Source organism: Odontesthes bonariensis, chromosome 4 (assembly GCF_027942865.1).
Source record: "Odontesthes bonariensis isolate fOdoBon6 chromosome 4, fOdoBon6.hap1, whole genome shotgun sequence".
Lineage (NCBI taxonomy): Eukaryota > Metazoa > Chordata > Actinopteri > Atheriniformes > Atherinopsidae > Odontesthes > Odontesthes bonariensis.
In genome coordinates, this window is record NC_134509.1 from 2327904 (window position 1) to 2354016 (window position 26113).

General features: G+C 42.2%; 1 protein-coding gene across 1 annotated transcript; it reads right to left on the bottom strand.

Annotated features, from left to right (window-relative positions):
* Window positions 1-20: 20 nt before the first annotated feature.
* On the bottom strand, window positions 21-19278 carry foxk1 (forkhead box K1). The gene is made up of 9 exons (XM_075462482.1): window positions 18660-19278; window positions 13590-13805; window positions 8596-8794; window positions 8312-8458; window positions 6971-7164; window positions 4583-4755; window positions 4241-4498; window positions 2970-3143; window positions 21-1871 (listed from the first exon to the last, which is right to left on the bottom strand). Exons 1-9 carry the CDS (start codon window positions 19112-19114, stop codon window positions 1651-1653), a joined length of 2037 nt encoding a protein of 678 aa, XP_075318597.1. The 5' UTR covers window positions 19115-19278; the 3' UTR covers window positions 21-1650.
* Window positions 19279-26113: the final 6835 nt, after the last annotated feature.

Genomic DNA, 26113 nt, shown 5'->3' on the forward strand with positions numbered 1-26113 from the left:
ATAAGAAGAGGATGACGTCATACCAATGAAGAATTTTAATTTGTGCTACACATTTTAACAAATCACAAAAAAACATTTAAAAATACATTATACTTCTCTATTTCCAGAATGTTTTACGTATTGATGACAGTTGTTTTTACACATAGCAAAATATTTTAAACTTTTTTTTTTTCCAAAACGAGGGAAAAAAAAAAAAAAACCTTCTAAATAGCTTTGTCATTTAGCAGATAGAGCAGCATACAATCATTATGCATCTTTTTTTTCTTTTTTCCTTTCTAGTAATGTGCAACAATAATCACAGAAATCTTTTGCCCGATTACCAGCTAAAAACGAAGCTCGGAAATGCTAAAGGCAGAGTGAGAATGAGAGAGAAAGAGAGCGGGGAGGGGGGGGGAAGTGCTAAAGAAATGTCTAATTAAGGCAGCTTCTGTGACAGGATCTGCCGACAGCTCGATGCCTCTGGAGATCACAAACACCAGTTACTGAGGAGGAGGACCGGGGGGAGGAAACATGAAAGCCAAAGAGTGCCGAGCCAAAAGGAGAGAAATGTCAAAAAGTACCGTACAGAATGAAGAAGTGTGGAGCAGAAATTTGTGGTCATGAGTTGGTCCCGCCCTTCCCTTGATAAAAACCCACAGAGGTCCAGTGATGTAGTGTTGCTGATTTTGTGTTGTTAAAGCGCTATGTTAATCTAAAACTGTAAAGCTGTCTAAAAAGGTTCAAATAAAATGACAAAAAAAAAAGTAGAAATATTTTAAGGCTTTAAGGATTATTATAATAATGCTTTTCTGTGCTAAGACAAAATAAAACTGTACGCACAGGCTGTTTCACCTCTCCTCATACCACGACTGAAACCTTAAAAAACATGAAAACAACAATCAGTTTGTCTACGTTAGGTTCAGTCGCTCAGATCGCCCCGAACCTGAGGAGCTCCGCGCTGTGAAGCCAGAACTGCAGACCGCTGGATTTCCTGATATCCGTTCTTCAAAAACAATAAACTTGTGCTTTATCGAGAAGGCAAGAGATGTCTCACGCTCTGATCTTGGCCTGTCGTTTCTAAAGAAAAGCCTATTTGTTTTCTTCTCTCACTTTAAAAATCCAAGAAATATCTTCTTTTTTTTTTTGAAAACTACAATCATATTGTTAACAGTCTCCCAGGTGTGATCCGCCTGGCCTGGATATGTGCTACTAGCTCCTCGCTACCTTTGCATTGTTAGTGATCACAGCTTCCACGGGCCTCTCGCATCCTTTTAAATCAGGCAGCGACTGATCAGAAGAGCAGTAAAGGTGAAGTCTTTGGCCTGAGAGTGACGGGATGGGGTACATCTTATTCATCAACATTAGGAAAGGTATCGGAGATCTCTCCAACATTCACATGGTAAAAAGTAGTGCTGAAATTACTTCTCTATGCATAAATAATCTTATCTGTCCTTACTTTTGTGTCGTCACCCAAACCCATTAACTTGCTTCTTTAAATCACGAACACATTTGCAAGTTTTCATCTAGTTTTTTATGACCAAAATGTAGGTTCTTGACATTTGAATTCCCTTCTGACGGACTACAATCTTTTTCAAATTTCTGTAAAAGGCAAAGCATCGAAGGGATGACTGAGAGGACCTCCACTGGATACCTGGTAGGAGGTTCTGGGTTCTATTGCCTCGGGTCATGGGTTTGTGACGTCATGGCAACGATGACGGGCTGCTGAGCGGGCGCGACTTGGTGGTGAGCGGATTCGGCCGCTCCCTCGTCCTCCATCTTGGGCCGCTTGGCTTGGGGCTCCGCGGACGCGTCTGCGCTGGGCTGCCTGCTCACCAGCACCGGGGGGGAGCTGGAGGCCTGGGCGGCCAGGATCTGCAGAGGACTGTTCAGGCCTGGAGAGGAAACAAGAAGAGAAAAGCTGTCAGGGGACACGCTACGGTCTCTGAACCTAACCCGTCAAATGGAAATCCAATTGTTTAAAGTAAAATGTTGGTCATCAAAAGGGGAGGAAGTCAGGAGAGATGGTTTTATTACAGAGAACCAGAGCCAAGTTCTCCACTGAAACCAACTGGAAAAGGATTGAAACGAGTATCTGTCACTCAGTGGGGTCACATGGCACTGAAAGGATCGGATTATTGGCTAAATTACAATCAGACTGAGTTCTTATGTGCATGTAGACACCTTAATCTGACTAAGAATTGGATCGGATCGGATTCAGACCCCGAGATAACTGGGTTGAAAGTCACTCTAAACCTGCTTGTAGACGCTGAAGCACGTGGTGAATCAGACTTTGCGTTCTGCGCATGCTCCAGATGTTTTCCCGGGGTCGTGACCCGGAAGTCAAAGGAGACGATATTCCTGTTGTTGTCGCCGTCAGAAAGAAACAAACAACGCGATGGAGAATGCTCCGTTGGGCATCGAGTTTGTGCAACAAGCAGCTCATCACAGAGCAAATGTAGAGGGACGTAGCTTCATCTGGCTCTGCGTTCTCCATCTTTCTCCAATGCCTGAGTTTGTTGTTGTTGTTGGTGGTGAAGAGGTCAACAGGAAGTGGCTCTATTAGCAACAGCTGGAATGGGTACAGCGCCACCTATCATACCGGGGTATGACACGCTTTGTGCCTCTGATCCCATTCATTCAGCTCAGCTCATTAATCTGCCTCAGTAATGTTTATATTGGACTGTAACAGTAAAGCTTTCCAAACTCTTCTAACAAAATAAGCTAACGAGTCCCTCTGACGCCTCATCTGGCGTTTCCACTGGAGACGGGAACCAAGAGGGAGCCCCCATAAACACATTGAGTCATGAAAAAAGAAAAGGAAGAACAGCTGCTCGGTGTCACGTGTGATCGGCCAATCAATACCAAGACATCACAGATCTGTCGTTGCCGAGACAACCCCAGCCACTAAACGGCGTGGAGCTGCACGGGGCTCCACGTGAAACAGCTACGTTAAAGAAAAATGTTAACGTTTCAAAGAAAACACATCTCACCAGAAGCGTTAGCGAGGCTCGTTGCCGTGGGAACAGCAGCACTGGTATGTTTGCCGTTCTGGGTAATGGTGCGGACAGGAAGTTGGTGTAATCCCGGGGTCAGGTGACGTCCTTCCCCGCCCTGCACCGCGCTGTCCACGGTCTGGATGACGCGCTCTCTGCTGAGCTGGGCGTCTGAGGAGGAAACATCAGATTCAAATGTTCGTTTTACCGTTCAGACTCTGCCTCACAGAGGGATCCACAACACGGCCGCTCATGTTCAGAGATCAGATCTTAGTGGAGCAGCGCGGCCTCTCTCAGACATCTGTGCATCTGTTTAACACTTTAAACGTGCAGTTCTGAGCAGAACCAGCAGAGGGCGCCAGGACACGGTTTACACTCACTGCTGCAGTCCACTGAGAACAGGCCGAATCCCAGCCGAGCAGAAAACAAGTCCAGTCGAAAACAAGTCGCCCCCCCCCCACCAACTTCTGGTTGCCCGTTCAGATTTTGGCTGAAATTAACAGCACAATAAAAGCACTGAATATAAATATAAATAACTTTACATTTTACCAGACTACGACGTCTTTTTCTGTCACTGCAGATCTAAAGATTCGATGCTTCAGGTTGACGTTTGGAAGTTCTGATCACTAGATTCTAAAAGTAGAATAAATGATCCGTTCTCTCCTTCATCACCGAGAAATGGCTGAAAAGCAGCGCTGAATGGGCAGAAACACCACCAAATGGTGATCTTCCCTGAAAATGAGCCGCAGAGATCTTACAATTATGTATGTAATTATTATGTAGTATGTAGTATTTCTTCTCAAATTGATTGATTGATTTTTATTTATTTATTTATTTATTTGTTTAATTTGCCATTTAGTCATTTATTATTATTTAGTTAGTAGTATTATTATTGTTGTTTTATTGTTGTTAATTCAATCATTGTAAATCTTGAAAAAAAATGTTGAGCTACTTGACGAATTTGAATTTCCCCCATTGGGGGATAATAAAGTATTTTTCTATTCTACACAGAGACGAGCCGCACCGCTGACCGCTCCGGTGTGAGTTACACGGCCTCTGATTGGTGACAAATTACTCAAAAAGTCCCACAAAAAAGGTTCACCGTGAGGCAGAGTGTATAAAATGAGTGAGAACTTATATTCTGACGCATCTTCACCACTGAAATAAACCGCTCACCGTAAAGGTGAGTCAACTTATTCGTGTATCGCGTTACACAGGATTGCATGATACAGAAAAAACCCTTCTGAAATAGATTCCCAAAACTGTACCTCTGACTTCACTGTTGCCCTCTACTCCTCCAACAGGGGGGGCGCTGTACCCGTTTGGAGGGTGAGAAGATGGAGGGGCGCTTGTGACCACACGCACCATGGTGATGCTGGACTGCGGCGCGCTCTGCAGCACGTGGATGGGCTGGACTTGGCCCCCGCCGCCTGGAATCAAAGCCAGGGCTTTCCCTGGGCCCGAGTTCAGGACTGTCGGGTGAGGAGGAGCGGCCATGATGACGGGCTGAGCGCTGACTGGAGAGCCTGTTCACAGACCAAAACAGTTAGACACCGCAGCACGTGCTGAGCACCACGGGCTCGTGTTTGTGCACCTGCACGCGTGCTCACCTGGGGCGCTCTGAGAATATCTGTACTCGGGTACAGATGCCAGTTTGCTCGCCAGCTGTTCGTGGTGGTCGTGAGGGATCGGGGAGCCCTCCCTGCTCAGACATTCAGGAGTCTGCAGCCCGCTGGAGGGCGGAGAAAGGAGTCCCTGGTGGGTCGGGGAAGCAGGCGCACTCCTGTTAAACAAAGAGAAACACGGGACAAACAATGAGCTACAACAGACTTCTGATGTGAAGAGTCACTCAGCGCCGACACCGTCGGCTGAATCACAGGCTGTGTTCCAAACTGCATACTACTCCTACTACTCCTACTACTCATGCTAACTTTTTTGAGTTAGTATGCGAGTTTGAGTAAGCGAGAAGTTCCCGGATGCACACTAGATTCTCCGAAATGTTGGGTATGCATCATGAGGTTACTACTCATACTCAAACTACCCAAGATGCAACATAACGTGACGTCGCCGATCCTCATTTCCTGTCAAAACGGCAGTTTCAAGCTAGCTACAACGAGGGTAGGTTCACTTCCTGTTTTCAAAACAAAAGCACCAATTGTATCGTAATGGCTTTCCCTATGATAAAAGGCAACAGGTATTTTATTTTGTGAAAATAACCGGAAGTGCGTTGCTCACTGCGGCTAGCTTTAGTAGCGCCGAATTCATGGGAACAAAATTGTAAACAGCCGGTATTTTGTCAGGTTTTCAACACGTTATGATTATAATGAATTGAATTCCAATTGGCTTGAATTGGACTTTATTATCTAAGTGCCTTGAGATGACATTTGTTGTATTTGGCGCTATATAAATAAAAATGAATTGAATTGAATCTAAACGACTACTTTCTCTCCTGAAAATGTTTCAAATGTTGCTAAAGTTTACAGAGTTTAGAGCTTAAGTGAAATCAGCTTCAGGCCGGCTGATTTCGGCTCGGCCAGGAGCAAAATGCATTGTGGGTAAACGCTCTGCATACTGTCTGATCGATGAGTATGCAGTATGTAGTATGTAGTATGCAGTATGTAGTATGCAGTATGCAGTATGTAGTATGCAGTATGCAGTATGTAGTATGCAGTATGTAGTATGAAATATGCAGTATGAAGTATGTAGTATGCAGTATGCAGTATGGAAGTATGTAGTATGTAGTATGCAGTATGTAGTATGTAGTATGCAGTATGTAGTATGCAGTATGTAGTATGCAGTATGCAGTATGCAGTATGTAGTATGTAGTATGCAGTATGTAGTATGCAGTATGTAGTATGCAGTATGCAGTATGTAGTATGCAGTATGGAAGTATGTAGTATGTAGTATGCAGTATGTAGTATGTAGTATGCAGTATGTAGTATGCAGTATGTAGTATGCAGTATGCAGTATGTAGTATGCAGTATGTAGTATGCAGTATGTAGTATGCAGTATGTAGTATGTAGTATGCAGTATGTAGTATGTAGTATGCAGTATGTAATATGCAGTATGTAGTATGCAGTATGTAATATGCAGTATGTAGTATGCAGTATGTAGTATGTAGTATGTAATATGCAGTATGTAGTATGTAGTATGCAGTATGCAGTATGAAGTATGTAGTATGTAGTATGCAGTATGTAGTATGCAGTATGCAGTATATAGTATGAAGTATGAAGTATGTAGTATGTAGTATGCAGTATGCAGTATGTAGTATGCAGTATGTAGTATGAAATATGCAGTATGTAGTATGAAATATGCAGTATGAAGTATGTAGTATGCAGTATGTAGTATGCAGTATGGAAGTATGTAGTATGCAGTATGCAGTATGTAGTATGCAGTATGTAGTATGCAGTATGTAGTATGCAGTATGGAAGTATGTAGTATGTAGTATGCAGTATGCAGTATGTAGTATGCAGTATGGAAGTATGTAATATGCAGTATGTAGTATGCAGTATGCAGTATGTAGTATGTAGTATGCAGTATGTAGTATGCAGTATGCAGTATGTAGTATGCAGTATGTAATATGCAGTATGTAGTATGCAGTATGCAGTATGAAGTATGTAGTATGTAGTATGTAGTATGCAGTATGCAGTATGTAGTATGCAGTATGCAGTATGTAGTATGCAGTATGTAGTATGTAGTATGTAGTATGCAGTATGTAGTATGTAGTATTCAGTATGTAGTATGCAGTATGCAGTATGTAGTATGTAGTATGCAGTATGAAGTATGCAGTATGTAGTATGTAGTATGTAGTATGCAGTATGTAGTATGTAGTATGTAGTATGCAGTATGCAGTATGCAGTTTCGAACTAAGCCACAGACTTACTTTGTTCTGTCCGATCACATGACAGCAAGGAGTGAAAGCAGAGAGAGGGAGAAAGAGTTAACCAGGCCACCGTGTGCGCCGCTGACGGTCACAGGCGACCACCGGAGGATCATACCTTGAAGACAGAGGCCCGAACGGAGTCCTGAAGCACGCCACTCCTCTCTGCCGTCTTTTCCTGAAAGCCTGCTCCACCAGCTTGGTTTCAGAGGCGGAGTCCAGGCGCCAGAAGCTCCCCTTCCCGGGCTCATCCTGCGAGCGGGCCACTTTCAGAAAGTAGCGGTTCAGAGACAGATTGTGTCTGATTGAGTTCTGCAGGGAGGAAAAACATTCTGTTTATTCAATACAGATATATTAATATATAATATATAAGAAAAACATTGTTTATTCAATACAGATATATTAATATATAATATATAATAAAAACATTCTGTTTATTCAATACAGATATATTAATATATAATATATAAGAAAAACATTCTGTTTATTCAATACAGATATATTAATATATAATATATAAGAAAAACATTCTGTTTATTCAATACAAATATATAATATATAAGAAAAACATTCTGTTGAGTCAAAACAGATATATTAATATATAATATATAAGAAAAACATTGTTTATTCAATACAGATATATTAATATATAATAAAAACATTCTGTTTATTCAATACAAATATATTAATATATAATATATAAGAAAAACATTCTGTTTATTCAATACAAATATATAATATATAAGAAAAACATTGTTTATTCAATACAGATATATTAATATATAATAAAAACGTTCTGTTTATTCAATACAAATATATTAATATATAATATATAAGAAAAACATTCTGTTGATTCAATACAGATATATTAATATATAATATATAATAAAAACATTCTGTTGATTCAATACAGATATATTAATATATAATATATAATAAAAACATTGTTTATTCAATACAGATATATTAATATATAATAAAAACATTCTGTTTATTCAATACAAATATATTAATATATAATATATAAGAAAAGCATTCTGTTTATTTAATACAAATATATTAACATATAATATATAATAAAAACATTCTGTTTATTTAATACAAATATATTAATATATAATATATAAGAAAAACATTCTGTTTATTCAATACAGATAGATAATAGAAGAAATAGAAAAATACTTTATTCATCCCTCAAATTAGTCAAGTAGCTCAAAAAAATATTAATATTTACAATGATTGTATATTAACAACAACAATAATAATACCAATTCTAATAAAATACTACTACTAACTAATAATAATAATAAATGACTAAATAAATAAAAATAAAAATGTGTAATAAATATAAAAAAATGTAATAAAATAAAAATATGTTAATATATAATATATATTATATCACGTGTCACAGACCTGAAATATGATGTGACATGAAAGGGAGAAACAAAGGAGACTCTACCTGCCAGCCCTTGTCTGCAGTGCGGTAGTAGGGGTAGTGTTTGGTGATGTGGGCGTAAATGCCGCTCAGAGTCAGCTGTTTGTCGGGGGCCGAGGAGATAGCCTGGACTATCAGCTGTGCATAGGAATAGGGCGGCTTGGACTCATCCTGGGAAACAAAAGACGCGTATAAATAAACACACCCATAAAACGAACTCCTTCTGAGGCCCAAAATGAACCGGTCATTTCTGAGTCTAATTCGGGAGTAATTCCTGAGTGTAGGACAGTGTTATTTCTGGTCTTTACCTTGGGGCTGTCCCCCCCCACCGACTCCCCTCGCTGCTCACTTCCCCCGCCTCGCTGCTCAATCAGACTTCTTCTCTGTTCAGAAACGGCCGTGGCAGCATATTCAGCTGCTAACTGGAGGTCAGAGGTCACATTGCGTCCATAGCGATACCCCGACGACCCTGCCCCTCGCGGGCTGGCCGGACAGGAGTTGGGAACACTGGGGAAGGGAGGAAAGGCTCCACGTTAAAGCATGAAAGCTCCTGAATAAGTGGAGATGATTTAAAGATGTCCATCCGTCCAAACGTCACACATAATACCTCCCCATTATGTTACAGGGTGCTTGCTCTTTTTCCAGACTTTTTTAAAACTGAGACTTTGTTTCCCCAAGACCTTAACTTTATGTGCTTGTAACTTGTGTGCCTACTGCCTACTTCATTGGTTGAGATTGTACCAACTGTGTTTATTAGAAATGTTCATTTTTATAGGCTAGTATTCAATGAACAAATGCATTATTCACAGTAAATTATGCTTTTACTGATGAAAACGTTTCAAAACATGAAAATCACAAGTACATGTCAACAGACCTCAGCAGTGACGTTAGGAAAATGTGCCAGACTGGGCTAAGCATGCGTTGATTGGATATCATCCCATTAGGCTGATACAGTACGTGAGCAGTTAGTAAAATTATAGTTTTATAGCCTACCTTCCTATTTCTCATTTCACAATGCCTTTCAGCATACTGTAAAATTCTACCATACATTTATTTTCCATACTTTATTAAGACTTTCACACAAAATTCAAGACTTTTCAAGGTCTGGAAAACAGTGCTTCAAAATTCAAGACTTATTAAGACTTTCAAGACTTGCGCAAGCCCCCTGTGTTAATATGAAAGTAATAATAAGCATTTTCCTGGTTCAGATTCATTTTGTGGTGTTTTTTAGGCTGTAACCTTTGGGCAGAGGGTGTGTAAATACCAGCCAATGACATCCAGGGCTGTGAGAGCCATTTAAAAAAAAAAAAAAACCAAACAGATCAGTTCAAACTGTAGTTTCCTCCCCCCCCCTTGGCTCCACATTCGGGCTCCATCAGCAGAATGACTCCACACAAAGCACTCTGCTGCAGGCGTGTGTGCGCACATCTGCTGCAGAATGAAAGCTCTGTGGAACAATATGGAAATGAGCTTTGATTTCTCAGATTTGTACTGAGCAACCGGCCTCACTCCGTCTTCCACTTCCACCAGCTGCCTTTCACACAGGCGGGGCAGGAGAAGCCGAGCCTGAAACCCCCCCGTTAGCAAACAGTGACTTAAAATAGTAGCTTAGCCTTCCTTAAATATTGCTCTAAGAGAATGAGCTTATCAGCAGAGGTGGGTAGTAACCAGTTACATTTATTTAAATCATACTTCTAGGAGTAGTTTTAAATCTCTATACTTTTTTACTTTTACTTGAGTAGATGTGTGCAGCAGAAACTGTCCTCTTACTTCACTACATTAGTCACGTGACCATACTCAATCTCAGCGGCGGGACGGGTTAGCTTTAGCATTAGCAGTCGTAGCAAACAAACAAAGAAACGGATGAAAAATGTCAGAACCAACGGTGGGAAATGAAGACGCAGACGAGGCCTCATACTGAAAGCATGTTTACCTTACAAAGAGTGAGAAACAGCAGCTACATTATGTGTCTTCTGTGTCAACCAAAACAAACGCACATTTCAGCAGAAACTCAACATCTAACTTGAGGAAACATGTAGCGCTAAGTTTCCTAAACTCGTTTTTCCCCCCATGGATAGGTGAATGTTTGTTTTTTAGGTTACATATGGGTTACATATGTTTTAAACATTTCCTAACTCTCTTTTATTTTTTATTGAAGTTCTTGAATTTACCTGGATTATTTTAATTTAAGCTATTTTGTAATTAATGAATTCATTTTAATTTATTTGATCAATTGGATGAACTCTAATTTGCCTAAAGATGATTATTTAGTATTTTTGTCCGTCTGATTGAATGCTTGTGTTAACAAATAAATCAGACGTTACTCAACAGTTACTCAGTACTTGAGTAGTTTTTTCAACGAGCACTTTTTTACTCTTACTCAAGTAATTATTTGGATGAGTACTTTTTACTTTTACTTGAGTCATATTATTCTGAAGTAACAGTACTTTTACTTGAGCATAATTTTTGGCTGCTCTGCCCACCTCTGCTTATCAGCATGATAGCGGTTATCGCTGCCACAGACAGCACAGATGAAGCTGTCTGATTTTATCTCCACACTGAGACGGTGTCTCTCGGTTTATTAATCCCGGTGGACAATAAAACCTGAAATGCGTGCGCTGGTGTCACACGGGGGGAAATGAATCTGTCCTGGGAGGACAAACAAACAAGGCAGCCGATAAGGAGTCAATAACATATTTGATTGCAGCGTGTGTGTGTGTGTGTGTGTGTGTGTGTGTGTGTGTGTGTGTGTGTGTGTGTGTGTGTGTGTGTGTGTTGTGATTTGTGTAGTTTATAGCTTCTAAACGATCATTGATAAAAAGATATGACTAAGTTAGATTCAATTTGAAGATACAGACACTACACTTAAATGATCAAAATCTCTTATATGGTGACAAAATGACCAAAAACATGCAAAAACAAAACTAATTCTCTAAATAAAACCATCCTCTGTGGTATTAACATGCCTCTCTCGTCTTTTCTCTCGTCTTTTCGGTACAATCCAAGTTCATTTCATGTGGCTGACATATAAAGTGATCGCCCTGAACAAAAATACTCAGGACTGGGTTAATGATCAACTCGATTCTCGCTGCTGCTGCTGAGACGCAGCACGGGAAAAACACGGTAACTTATTATACGGCGCACACCTGCCTTCTGTTAGTCGAGCAAACACTGGCTTCTGGGAGAGTCCGTGAGCTTTGATTTGCCTCGGATGCAGAGCGAGGAAGACGCACACAGAGCGAGAGGAAGAGCCCAGCGCGTTTGCAGTTGTTGGCAGGGGGGGGAAACCAGGCTGCAGGCTCCATCTTTTTTTAATTTTTTTTTTATAATGGCTGAGGAAGTTTAGAGGCTAAAAACTGATCAAGATGACGGGGAAACATCTAATTTAGCCGAAGGATAAACCAGCGTGTAATTCTACACAATTAAAGCTTAATCAGAGCTGTATCTGTACGGGGGAGCGTGGGCCGTCTCAGGCTTCCTCTGCATGTGTCCCTCAGTGGAAGCCTGCACTCTAGGAAGTAGGCGGTGTCTTTCTATAGTTCATTTAAGTTGCCAGACAGGCCGAGTGACTCTTACCGCCCCGTAAGGAGCCATTGTTTGTGTTCTAAACGGCAGCACATGCTTTCACACCACGCTCTTCCGTCGTACACACTGCATGTGGGTACTGATGAGGGTGGCGTGGCTTATCTGCCCCAAAAAGGCCACGGCGAAGGCAGCGCAGAGGTGCATGAGCGAGGAGCCTCGGCTCCGTGTCTGTTGTGCGTCCACGTGCAAGAGAACAGGAGCCGAGAGCCGAGTGGGAGGGTGGCGCGGGGGCTTCGAAAAGGAAACCACGAATGGACGGAAAAAGGGCCTGCAAGCAAAACAATCTGCCCCGGAGCCAATCACACGCCCCGAAGCTGCAGCCATCCCTTATAAGGCGTGCACACACGGGCTGACATTGGTGGGGACGTATACTTTGGAGGACGGACAGCCACCGCCAGAGGGCACAACACCAAACAGTCGCACATGCTGCATGCATTTATAGAGCAGGGCTTCTTAAACAAGTGCTGTCGCAGTTCATTAGACTGCAGGGAAACACCGTATTCATGCCTTTAAAATACAAATCAAAAATTATTTTATGAATATCAACTTTATGTAATGCAGCTGTTTTTTCCTTCTTTCTTTTCTCCTTTTTTCTTGTGCTGTCTCTGTCTCTGTCTTTAGCGATAATTTATGAGGAAAACACTTATGTATTGTTTGTGTTATTTCTTTTCCCTTGAATTTTTGTTCTATCCTTTATGTATGTAGTAGGTTGTTAATTGTCAATTGGAAGGACCCTAGGAATATTATCATGTATGTCATGTTTACCGCCGCTCTGTGTGGCTGATATTTGTATCTGTAAATGATTAATTGGAAGGACCCCAGGAAGAATAGCTGCTGCTGAAAGCAAAAGCTAATGGGGATCTAATAAAAACAAACAAAAACCGCAGCACCCCCCCCCCCCCCCCCCCCCATTCAGGGAGGATGAGATCTGCACAACAAGCCCAAACAGAAATCACAGGCTGACATGAGTTTAATAAAGAGATTATAGTTTCTGCCCGACCAAACACGTCAGTTTCTGCCCATTTTCAGAGAGGAAGCCTTTACTTGGAGGCTTTTCTTTCAAAGCCGAGCTCCCTCTTTTCTTTCCTCCCTCAGTGACAGCTGACTGATAAACCCTTCTATTCGCTGAACCTGCTTCCTGTGGACATTTTACACTTTAACTGCGTTTTCTTCATTGAAGCGGGTTCATTGTGAAAGTCTGCAGCGTCCTGACATCCTGTCCCAACCTGCTCAGTTGTTATAATGTTGATTAGAACACTAATCATTGGAACAAATGCAAAATTGGCAACAGTTTTTTTGTCAATAAACTATTTGACAACTGCCCCTACCCTATGGAACAATCTGCCACTTCACATCCGTTCTGCCCCCTCTCTACTACAGTTCAAAAAGAATCTAAAAACACATCTCTTCTCCATGTCCTACTCTTCTTAACACCCCCCCCCCCCACCCTTCTTTTCTCGTGTTAAGCGACCTGGGGTGCCCTGAAAGGCGCTATATAAGTCCAAGTTATTATTATTATCAAGTGTGAAGTTCCAGAAAACAGCCATTTGCTCTCCAGTGTTACATCAGAGAGCTTCTTCTGTTTCGGCCCAAATGTTCGAAGGATCTGTGGTCGTTTACTTAAAGTTCTGCAGCTGAAACGCACATTAATGCTTAGGAAGCTTATCTGGTGAAGAAGTGAAGTGAAAGCTGCATCGCACAGAGCAGCGCCCGTTACCTGATGGTGCCGGTGGGCGAGGGAAGCGGAGAGCCAAACGCCCTGATGTGCTCTTCGTGCTGCTGCGCCGTGGGAATGCTGATTTTAAGAGGTGAAATGTGGGGCAGGAGCGGTCGGGGGGGAGGAGAGGGCTGCTCCGTCTCTCGGTGCCCCTCGACGTCCAGCAGCGCCATGAACTGGATCTTGATTACGGTGCTGGGAAAACGGAACACACACCTGTGAAGGAGGACAGCAGAGAGGGAAGAGAGGGACGCATTAGTTCGGTCTGTCCTGCTCTGTCAGCGGAGCAGAAAGGTGGCCGGAGAGGAGCCGCTGTGGAGCTTTCTCACCCCAACACGAGACCCTCTGCAGAAAAAAAAAAAAGAAGCTTCTGATCACGATGAACGATGAGAGACTGGCGTCTTTGCTGAGCCGTCATTACACGGAAAAACAGAGAAAACATTCAACATCTTCACAGCGTGACGATGAAGCAAACGCCGAGAGAACCGCCGCTCATCGGATTTAAAGCTTAGATTTGTTGTGTCAGCTAAAATCTCCACAAGAAACAGCATCCGTTCAACATATGATTACGTGGGCGAAAAAAATCGATTCATGTACATATTGCGATTTTTTTATGGGATAATTTTAAAAATCGATTTTTCTCCCCTGAATCGATTTTTTTTTTTTTTACCCTTGTCCTGTCCAGCATTATGGCGGCAGAATTGTAATCTGAATACCGTTTATGCTAAACACATTTCCTATGCCAAGGGAAGCTTTATCGATTATATTACATCATATCCGTGTCCAGATGAACTTCATCAATTCGTCACATTAAGTTATGTTAAAACTAGCCCACATTTGTGCTGTGTGGACATTTCAATTCATTTTGTAACTGTAAACTTTAAAAAATGCCTCTTTTTGTCTCAGTTGAAATAAATGTCAGCTGCTGGACTGACTGACAGACTGATGTGCATTGTTTATGGGAACGACATTCATTCTAGAAGTGTACGATTCAACTTGTTTGTTTTTTTTAAGGAGGAAGAAAATTGCAATTACTGATTATATCGAATCGCAATACTTGGAGAATCGCAATTATCAAGAATCGTGACCAAAGCATATCGTCCCACCCCTAATGATTACATGTGATATGTTACATGTTTTCAGTAACACGACGGGGGAAACTAATCTGTGACCAAGGAAGCTTTAGTTCAGACACGTAGCCTCTGCATGCAACTGCCGGTTTGATCAGTGTAAACAGCATCCGAGCATGTTCTGTGGTCAAAAAAAAAAAGGAAGAAGAAGAAGAAACTTTATAGGTTTAAACCCAGCACAAAAGCTGCTAGCTTGCATCACCCTTTTGTTTTGTTTTTTTAACTTTTAGCAGGTCTGGACAAATTCCCCGATAAAAGAAAGGATTAGTGAGATGGCCAAGATGGTTCAAGCCCAAACAAATCCCTTGATAATAAACGTGCATGGGAGATTTGGTATATGCAATACAACCTCTAATATCTGGTGAAAGCAGCTTAAACAGACACTGCAGTCTTCCTGATAGTTACCACTTCATCCATCATAGAGTATTTTCCCAAATCTAACGATTATCTCTCAGCAAAGAAACCGAGGGCCCGCTAATTTTAGGGAAGATAAGACCCGTCTGTGGATGGGAAAACAAGAAATTATCTCACAAACTTCCCCAGAGGTGCTGTCGGGTTTTTCCAAGCTGTCAGGGAAAACAGAGTAAATACTCCCAACTGTTCGCTTTGTCCCCTAAATCCTGCAGCCGTCAGTCCGACGCTGGAGCCACGAACCTGTGCCTGTAAGCAGGACATCCTGAACAGCCAAGTGTCTGTGCAAGAAAAACACTGCTGGGGTGGGAGAGCGGCATGTGGACACACTGCAGGGCTTCCCCGGCTGAGAAGGAAGACACCGAGCAGAAAACAAACATTTTTAGCTTCAGAACAGAAAAAACAACCCAAAAAAAAAAAAAAAAGACACACACATGGACCACGGTTCAGTGGTCGGATCTGACCAGGAGTAAGGCCCCGTTTACACGATAGGAAGACGCAGATATTTTCTTGCGGTTTGGCCTCTCATTTACACCAAAACCCCGTTTTTAATCACAGAAAACAATTATTTCTAAAAACCTCCGGCCAAAGTGGAGATTTCTGATAACGCCGGTTAAGTGTTGCCGTGTCAACTGGGAGAAACGGCGTTTTAGGTTCTTAAACGTCACATTATGCGCCAGAAAATGCTTAACGTAATGCGAGCGCCTTATGTTTACAGTTTGTTTGGCTACTGATCAGGATTATCATGGATGATGTTAAAGTTCTACTAACTTTTACGTTTGTGGCCTTATTGCATTTGCCAGCCCAAACCTGCTCGCACAGTTCAGAACAGAGGAGCACCACTTTTCCGTGGCCGCTCCTGCGTCCAGTATCCACTGACTGTCTACATTTCCCTCTTATTGCCTTCAGTTTTGTTGTGATATTTGCTCGCGTTATCTCCTCCTTCACATGAGGAAAGTCCTCGATTCTGAGGATTTTTATTGGCTTGCATGGCTTTATTCCTTTCCCTAAACTGCCGCTAATAGGTTTGGCATAGTTATTATGGCGCTTGACGGCGTATTTATGCGGGCTGATGTAAATTACAACTTTTTTGAAAACAATGCTGTGTGCACGATGTTATTATTGAAAACGGAGGGGGGGGGGGATATTCGTTTCTCTAAATACCCGGCTATGTGTAAATGTGGGCTAAGTGTGTTTGCAACGACAGTGTTCGAGCGAAAAGCACAAAGCCCCACTTTGCTCTGCATGGATGCTCCACTGCCAGCTTGAGAAAGTAAACTACAAGCAGCACAACTAGAAAAACTGCTGAGAAATTCTGCAGAGCGTCAACGAGGACCAAAATCAGTCCAGGTCTCAGTGCGACTGTAAATTCACTTCTGAAGAAAGAAAATTAAACATTTTGAAACCTTTCGTGGAAAAATTAACAGCCTTCAGCACAATCCAGATTTAACTTAATTCCACACTTTATCACGGACACACTTTGTTTTTGTTTTTGCACTATCTGCACAGTCAACACAAGCATCCCACTCCTCTTCTGGTACATTTTTTGTTCATTCCTTGTTTTGTGTATGTGATCTGTGATGTTAGTATGCTGTGTTGTCTGTGGTTGTGTTGCACTTGTGTTGTTTTTTTGTATTCTGATTCGTAATCAGTGTATTGTGTATTCTGTACACAATACACTACTGGATCCTTAAATTTCCCTCGGGATTAATAAAGTATCCATCTATCTATCCATCTATCTAAATGAATTGTTCGATCATTTTGGTTCTTTTTCAGGCAGTCATACACAGTGTGTAGTACAGCATCATCGTATAAATGGGTTGATATCTGAGGATAATACAGGAAAAAAGGTCATTTTCTGATGTTTGTGACACTTTTGGGGCGCAGTCTTGACACGTTACAGCTAAGTGGAAGGTGTGGAGAGAAGGTAGTTTGTGAAATGTGTCTCTGGAGGATTAAACAACGACTCAGTCGGATTCCCTTTTCGAGATGTACCCAGCTGTGTTGCGTGTTATTGTTTTTGTCTTCCTGGCAGGATGCTGAGGGACACGTTGGGGAACAAGGGAGGGGCGGCGGGTCCATCACGACCATTTCCACACGAACAGAAAATGTTCGGTTTACAAGCGGTTATGGATCTCTTTGCACAGCACAAACTGTTCGCCCAGCTCGCCTCTCAGGGAACCACATGCGAACATGGCTGCGGTGGATCTGGTTCTGTGTTTACTCCATGTGCTCCTGCAGTAAGGGTGTCTGCAACCAGCACTTCCTGTTATAAGGCCGGACACACCCCCAAAACATGCCCAACAGCCAATCACAGAAGACAACACCCCCCCTCCCAACACCAACAGGCCCCTCCTCCACTCCACATTGTGATTTATTAACACACTAGGCCAAAAAAAGCGTTTCATTTTCTAGGTTTCTTCTTTTGCACAACAGAAAATGGTCGAGCAAAACATGTTTTAAACGGTGTAACCGCCTCACAGCTCGCGCCACGCGACCTGCTCAGATACACTCAAAACAAACAAATTTCAGGTTCCTACATTAACCAGCCAAACACACACATTTCACCCCACAACACACGTGAGCGGAGCTGTTGAGTGTAGGTTTGTTTACATGAAGGTTTTCGTGACGTTGACACGTGACTTACGGCCACGCAGTGAACCTGTGAGCTAACTGAAAACCGTTGAACCTGTGAGCTAACTGAAAACCGTTGACATGCGGGACGACTTTGACCAGCAGCTACAACACTTTCATGCTAAAGAAATCGAGTACAGATCAATTATTTCACCACGTCGAGCTTCACAAAAGATTCTCCTACAACCCAAAAAAATGTACAAAATGCCGACAAGCAGGGCTTTTTTTTTTTCGAATAAAACTTAACTTTTGCTAACCACCTTGGACAGCGCTCGTCAGTAGGCCAGGCCAAGCGAAACTGAAGCTAAATTAGCTTAAGAGCTAAAACTAGCAAGGCTGATTCATTGGTTTTCTAGGGTGAAACTTCACAAGAAAGGCCTTAAAGCCCTACAAACATATCGATAACATTAACAAATTATTTTAATAAATTTTAGCAGACAAAGAGGGCTTCTTACGTTGTAATACCCAGGTTTAAAAACACTTAAACGGGACTCAGCACCAACTCTAATCGCTATGACAGGGGGGGGGGGGTGTCGTGATAAACTTGGTGTCCCCCCTAAAACAATCCATCTCACGTTTGACCGTTTAAATGAGGATGTCGTTTAGTAATATGTTGCCAATTTCCCCAGGTTAAAACCCTTAGAAAAGCTAAAATGTCCAGCAGAACAACTTATAGGACAATTTAGTTGTCCATACAACGTGTTTATATGGTTGAATAAAAACGGTTATGTGTACTATAAGGCTAAAATATTAAACAATACAAATATATGTATATGTATCATGACATCTATCCAATGCGGTCTGTCCACGCCTACAATTTAGATTAAAGTTTGGGAAGCGATGCAAAGTCGAAGCCCCGTGTTGCAGCGGGGCTGTAGCGGCTATGCTAACTCACTCTCTGGGCAGCGGCAGCGGCGGCGCGCCTCTCCGCTGAAACACCCCGTCAACGAACACGCCGTTCTTGCCCAGGCACCGGAGGGAGAAGCCGCCCGCCTCGTCGTAGGTGATCTGCAGGTGTCTCCGCGAAATGAAACTCGAGTGACCCATGTTGATGTCCACCGAGCCGTGAGACGAGTTCCGGCCTATGGTGACCGTCCGCTGGCGCATGACAAACTCAAAGTCCCGGCCCTCGAGCCTGGCCAGGGCCTGCGGAGGAGTGGAGGAGAGCCGCGCCGGAAACAACATGCCGGCGGCGTCGTTGCGGGCGTCCATCATCATCGGAGGACCCAAGAGGGCGAGCGAGGGCTGGTGGTAGGCGCGAGAGGTCACCGAGACGCGCACGGGGCTGCACGGCGCCGACTGTAGAGCGAGCAGGGCTCGAGCTCCGGTGTCGTCCCGGTAGTCTGCCATCTTCTTTTCGGAGGATCAACACACTCACTCTCACACGCACACAAACACACTTTTTACTTCTCAGACACACTGAGTTGCAACGTGAGAGTTTTCGGCCGGGGAACTTGTTCGCTCCGTGGCTGACGGAACAACATGGAGTCCTGCGGGCTCAACCAAAGACCCGGAGCGGAGTGTTCAGGAGCCGGACCGACCCGGCCTTAAAGGTGCGTCCGTAAAAAACAGACACTGGAAGAAGTCATTCAGAGAAGATAATTACACCTTGTTAAACACTTTTGCTTATATCCCTCAACTTGATGGATTTTAAACTAATTAGTCACCATGTGATTGAAGTGTTCACTTAAAGGGACAGTTCGCCTCTTCTGACATGAAGCTGTGTAACATCCCATATCAGCAACATCATTTCTGAACATCTTCTTACCCCCTGCTGCGTCCTGTGAGCAGAGTTCCAGCCTCGTTTTGGTGTTGATGAAGGTAGTCCGGCTAGTTGGCTGGGGTTTAAAAAATAAAGCGTTTTGCTTCTCAAAACAATATGCGTTCAACAGAGTAATACATTTGCATCACAAAATCGTTCTCCAGGAAAAAGTCAGACCTTTGCTTTCCTTTTGTTTAATTTCCTTTTTTTTCCTTTCCTTTTGTTTCCTTTCCTTGTCTTTCCTTTTGTTTCCTTTCCTTTTGTTTCCTTTCGTTTAGTTTCTTTTTGTTTCCTTTCGTTTCACTTCTTTTGTTTCCTTTCCTTGTCTTTCTTTTCCTTTCCTTTCCTTTACCTGCTGTGCAGAGCGAGCAGTCCCCTGCTTCCGAGCAGCAAACACCGTAACAGGCGCGGCTGTCGGCAGGCGGCAGCAGGCAGTGATACGAAGGGAGAGAAAATAGGGCCAAGAGATTGTGAGGTCTGACTTTTTCCTGGAGAACCATTTTGTGATGCAAATGTATTACTCTGTTGAACGCATATTGTTTTGAGAAGCAAAACGCTTTATTTTTTAAACCCCAGCCAACTAGCCGGACTACCTTCATCAACACCAAAACGAGGCTGGAACTCTGCTCACAGGACGCAGCAGGGGGTAAGAAGATGTTCAGAAATGATGTTGCTGATATGGGATGTCATACAGCTTCATGTCAGAATAGGCAAACTGTCCCTTTAAAGAAAACTAACATAATAACTAACACTTATTTTTATTTTATACTTAAAATTCTACGTATGTGTAATAAGCTACTTTTATGCAAATCTCTTGCACTCATAGATAAATGCAGAGATTACCATGTTGAGGTTTTTTTTATTTGTGAATTTTTCAGCATTAATCTTAGTCTTCAGTGGGAGACGAGCGCACTCAGTCGGGTACAGGTCAGGTGACTGGCCCTGCATTTGAGTCCTGTACAACCAGGCCAGAAACACGCTGACAATGGAGGTGAAAGCAGCCAAGAGGAGCTACGCTGAAAAGATTAAAAACAGCCTTTCAGCCAACGATCCAGCGTCAGTGTGGAGAGGCCTGCAGTCCATCACCAACTACAGGAGACCATCCCCAAACACTGCAGCGAATCATCAACTGGCTGACGAGCTGAATGTGTTCTACTGCAGGTTTGACACATTCACACCTCTCCACCTCCCCCCCCCCATTGACATCACCTGCCACTCTGCCACCTCTCCCCTCTGACCCCCCACCAGCACTCACGATCTGTGAAGAGGATGTTCTGTCAGTCTTTCACAGACAAAAGATCAGGAAGGCACCCGGCCCAGACGGTGTGTCACCTTCCTGCCTGAAGGTCTGCGCTGACCCACTGGCCCCCATCTTCACCCGGATCTTCAACAGATCCCTGGAGCTGTGCGAAGTCCCCTCATGCTTCAAACTCTCCACAATAATCCCGGTCCCCAAGAAACCCACCATCACAGGACTGAACGACTACAGGCCTGTTGCCCTCACATCTGTAGTCATGAAGTCCTTCGAGAGACTGGTGTTGGGGTACCTGAAGGACATTACAGACCCCCTGCTGGACCCCCTGCAGTTCGCCTACCGAGCGAACAGGTCAGCGGATGATGCCGTTAACATGGGACTGCACTACATCCTGCAACACCTCGACTCTGCAGGGACGTACGCCAGGATCCTGTTTGTCGACTTCAGTTCGGCGTTCAACACCATCGTCCCAGCCATCCTCCACACCAAACTCACCCAGCTCACTGTGCCCTCCTCCACCTGTCAGTGGATTACAAACTTCCTGACTGACAGGAAGCAGCAGGTGAGGCTGAGGAGCATCACATCCAGCACCCGGACCATCAGCACAGGTGCCCCCCAGGGGTGTGTACTCTCCCCACTGCTCTTCTCCCTTTACACCAACGACTGCACCTCAAGAGACCCGTCTGTTAAACTCCTGAAGTTTGCAGATGACACAACAGTCATCGGCCTCATCCGGGACGGTGATGAGTCTGCATACAGACGGGAGGTTGAACGGCTGGTCTGCTGGTGTGGTCAGAACAATCTGGAGCTGAACACGCTAAAAACAGTGGAGATGACAGTGGACTTTAGGAGAAGCCCCCCCACTCTGCCACCCATCACCATCACCAACAACGCAGTGTCTGCTGTGGAATCCTTCAGGTTTCTGGGCCCCACAATCTCTCAGGACCTGAAGTGGGAGACCAACACAGTCACTACCATCAAAAAGGCCCAGCAGAGGTTGTACTTCCTGCGGCAGCTCAGGAAGCTCAACCTACCTAAGGAGCTGCTGATCCAGTTTTACACCGCCATTGTTCAGTCTGTTCTCTGTTCATCCATCACCGTTTGGTTCGGATCAACCACCAAACAGGAAAAAAACAGACTGCAACGGACAATAAGGTCTGCAGAGAAGATTATTGGTGTCAGCCTGCCCTCCATCCAGGACCTGTACCTGTCCAGAGTCAGGAAACGGGCAGGTTACATCTCTGCAGACCCATCACACCCTGGACACAAACTGTTTAAACTCCTCCCTTCTGCAAGGCGCTACAGAACTCTGTACGCCAAAACAACAAGACACAGGAACAGTTTCTTCCCTCAGGCTGTCTCTGTGTTAAACAGCTAAAACCGGACTTCAGTGTTTCATCCTTGCACCATGCACCAATTTGCACTTCTGATTTAATCTTGTTCTATGTCTATTTTTTTTGTCTATTTTTTTGTCTATTTTTTTGTAATTGTTGCACTAAAGAGAGTGAGGTGTAACCGGAGTCAAATTCCTCGTGTGTGTCCACATACCTGGCAATAAAAAGCGATTCTGATTCTGATTCTGATTCTGATTTAAAGAACATCACATTTCTTTGCCTTGCGGAGGTATTGGTTTGCTTCATTATGGTATTTTGGCTCCTTATCCATCCGTTCTGTATGACTCTGTTCCCGTGGCAGCCATGCATCAGCATGCCATCACACAGCCTCCCCCATATTTGACAGATGATCCGTAATGCTTGAAATCATTCTTCTCTATTTTCTCATCAATACTCTGATGTATAACTTATTCTGTCATTTTTACAGATTGTTTTTCAGCTATCGAATATTTCCAGTCACTTGCAGTTTGAGGCACATCCTGTGTAATGTGTCACTCACAATATTCACAATATTCTAAAGAGTTATGTTGGACAACGAAAGTTTTTGCTATTGCTAATACAGATTTGTCCGCTTTAAAATGTATTCTGCTTCCTCTGTGATAGGTCAGTTTTGTTTTTTCAGCCAAACGATGCCCTCCTTCACTTGGATAAACACCTTATTGGACCACAGACGGTATTCAAGACTCTCATAAACGGCGAACAAATGCGAATTAAGCACTTGGAATAAACTCCAGTCCTTTCATCTCCTGAATTTGTCAATAAATCATGAGGGAACGCGCAATTGCACCCAAAATGGCTGCGTTTCCTTTATGGTTAAAGCTGAAAGATGTGCACATCCACCCAGGGGCACCGCTAGGGATTTTGGGCCCCATGAAAATAATTTTTACTGGGCCCCCAAACAGCAGGCCAGGAGGTTGGCGAAAATTTGTGATGCTATTTTACATGAAACTATGCATTTTAATGGTATTTCTGACTATCGTTCCCATATTTGTGAAAAAAGAAAAACATGACAGTTGGGGTAGGTAAACACTGAGCACGAGGAATCCAATGGAATTAATTTATTTGCTGCAACACTGATACTCTGATTCTAAACTAAATTAAATTAGGCTACCTGAAAAATACAAAACATAAACGTAACGTTTCCAAAACAAATAAAGTTATTGTTACCAGTAAATTGTAAATAAAATATATTGGTGATTATAAGTTAGTTAATAACTTAGTGTCATATTATTTTTTGTCAGTATTATAATTTTATTTGGGCCCCTCTTAATCATGGGCCCCTAGAATCCTTCTCCTTTTACCCCCCTTTTCGCCGCCCCTGCATCCACCGCATGTTGAGCGCTTTAGTTTGAATCTGTTGTGTTTGTGTACAAAGGCAAAATTACAAGAAATATGTCTCTGCTTTAAATGCTTATAGACCTGACTGGAGAACCATTTTTCTATCTAACATTTGGATTTTCATTGCTCCCTGTGATGCAGCGTTTATATTCATCACAGAGGACTGGATCCTCAAATCAAAATGAAACATTTCTGCACTATGACTGTGACAGTGTGACCATGTTTTGAGCAGTTAGCAACGTTAGCAACGAAACAGTTTATTTCTGTTTGAACCTTTCAAACAGAAAATCAACATGAGACAAATGAAGCATTTGAAAACTAACGCGACATGAATGGAGTAAAGTCAGAAAAAACAAACTGGTAAATGGACAATAATGAGTTAAATTGTCTCAGAATGAGTGGGCTGTCTGAGAGAAAAGTGTATAAGATATGTAATGATTTACAGAGCCGAACAGTGTGCTGCAGCTGAGACGAACCATATGATTCAAACGGTTTTGAGTTCTGGTGGCAGAGCTGAAAATATACATCCCTCCTTTTTTTTTTTTTTTTTTTATTGAACACAACATTTGGGCCTCCAAGCAGACCAGCTACATTTCATGTCACATCAGGAAACTGCATTTTTAGTTTAGAGGCAATTTAAGATTTTAAGATGCATCTTTTTTTTTAAATAAAAACGAAACATTTATCTCACTTCTTTACTTTTATCATTCCTGGATTGCAAATTCCTGTAAAATACATTTAAAGCTTGCATGGGTGGAGACCTGCTATTTGTATACAGTTTCAGCTTGTAATCATTACAAGGGGAATAAAGCGCGTTAATTCAACATGTTTGTTGCCTTCAGCACATGTTGTGTCTACAGTGGAGCTGGTTTGCCCACCTCGTTTTTTCTTTTCTTTTTCTTTTCTTTTTTTTTTAATCTCTGCCCTCTGTTTATAAACATGGAAAGAAAGAACAAGAAGGTTGAAAAATGTGGATTATGGATCCGTGAAGGAGCAGGAGCACATAACTGAGAGATTAACAAAGGCTGAAAACAGGCCTCCACATGAGTGCGCTGTTGGAATGCGAAACATTTTGAGAAATGAAAGTGTCATGAAGCTAAAGTGAGACATTACTGGCATTTTTTTTTTGCTTTTACAAAGTTGGACTTTCAGATTAATTGAAAATAAACCTTATATACTCCCAATAACCCCCCCTCCCATACATTTTACACTGTGACTGAATTGCACTATCATTTCCTTTTATTTCTGTAAATAAATGTAAATGTATTTTATTTATACAGCCCAGACAATCCTTACGATGTACCAAAGTGAAAATTATATAGCTGTTGTATGTCTTTTAATTTATTCTTGTATTTTATTCTTTTAATTTTTTTGTTTTTATTTTTCTGTACAGCACTTTGGTCAACTGAGGTTGTTGTAAAGTGCTTTATAAATAAAACTGGACTGGATTGGAAGTGCTTTACGGCAGGTAATAAATAAAGAGAAGAACAAGTAAAAACTAATAAAAACAATAAAAGAACAGTGAAAGCAATAAAATACAACAAAATCAAATAAGATAAAAGTGTCATCATACTACTGGGTATTAAAAGCCATCCTAAATAAGTAGGTTTTCAGCCTAGATCTGAAGATTTCATTTTATTTAAATTTTTTAAATTTTATTAAAAATTTTATTTCTGTAAATAAGTCATATATTTTTTATTCTATTTCTATTTCTTTCATATTTTATTCTACTTTATATTTGCACTGTTTTACTTTCTTCTTTTTCTCTGAGTCTTGCAACGAAATCTGGTTCAAATGTGCATTGCGAACGTGTTTTTAATGACAATAGTCTTTCTAAGTCACTCAGGTATGAAAACAACAACAACAACAAAAAAACGGTTTGGACTTCACCAATCCATTTACAGTAATCCATCCGTTTTCCATACCTGCTTCATCCTCGTCAGGGTTGCGGGGGTCCTGGAGTCTACCCCAGGTGCTACTGAATTAGATGCAGGGTACAACCACAGAGACAAACAACGTTATTTTTGATACATTTTCTGTCATTTATACTGATTTCAAGCTTCTCATTTGTCGTGATACACGTTTCAAAAGACTTGCCGAATGGTTCAGGCTTTGGTCAAAGTACAGGGCACGCTGATGCATCATGACTCGGCATGTAATCGTTGTGCTCTTCTGTGAGATCGGGCTGTAATCTCCACTTCAGAAGTACTTGTAAAGTTTTCTGTTTTCAAATTTCAAATAATCTGAAGGTTTTGTATTGAAAAGTTTGTACATATAACACTTACAGCTTGATTTATTGAACATTTTAGTACTGGAAACATCACAAAAGCGGAATTATTTTTCTTTATTTTTGACAGTATTTTCTTATGACTCAAATTAGATATCCAAATTCACAACAAATTAATGTCCTCCATGTCTCCATGTCCTTTTAATGCCTAAACCCATTCTTGATACCCATATCAATCTCCTGGATTCAGAGCACAACAGAGTACCGAACCAGCCCCAGGGAAAGTTACTGATGATCTCCTCTTGGCCTCTGATGGTGAACTTGTGTCTGTCCTTGTCCTTTTGGATCGGGGATTTGATCAAATCAAATCAAA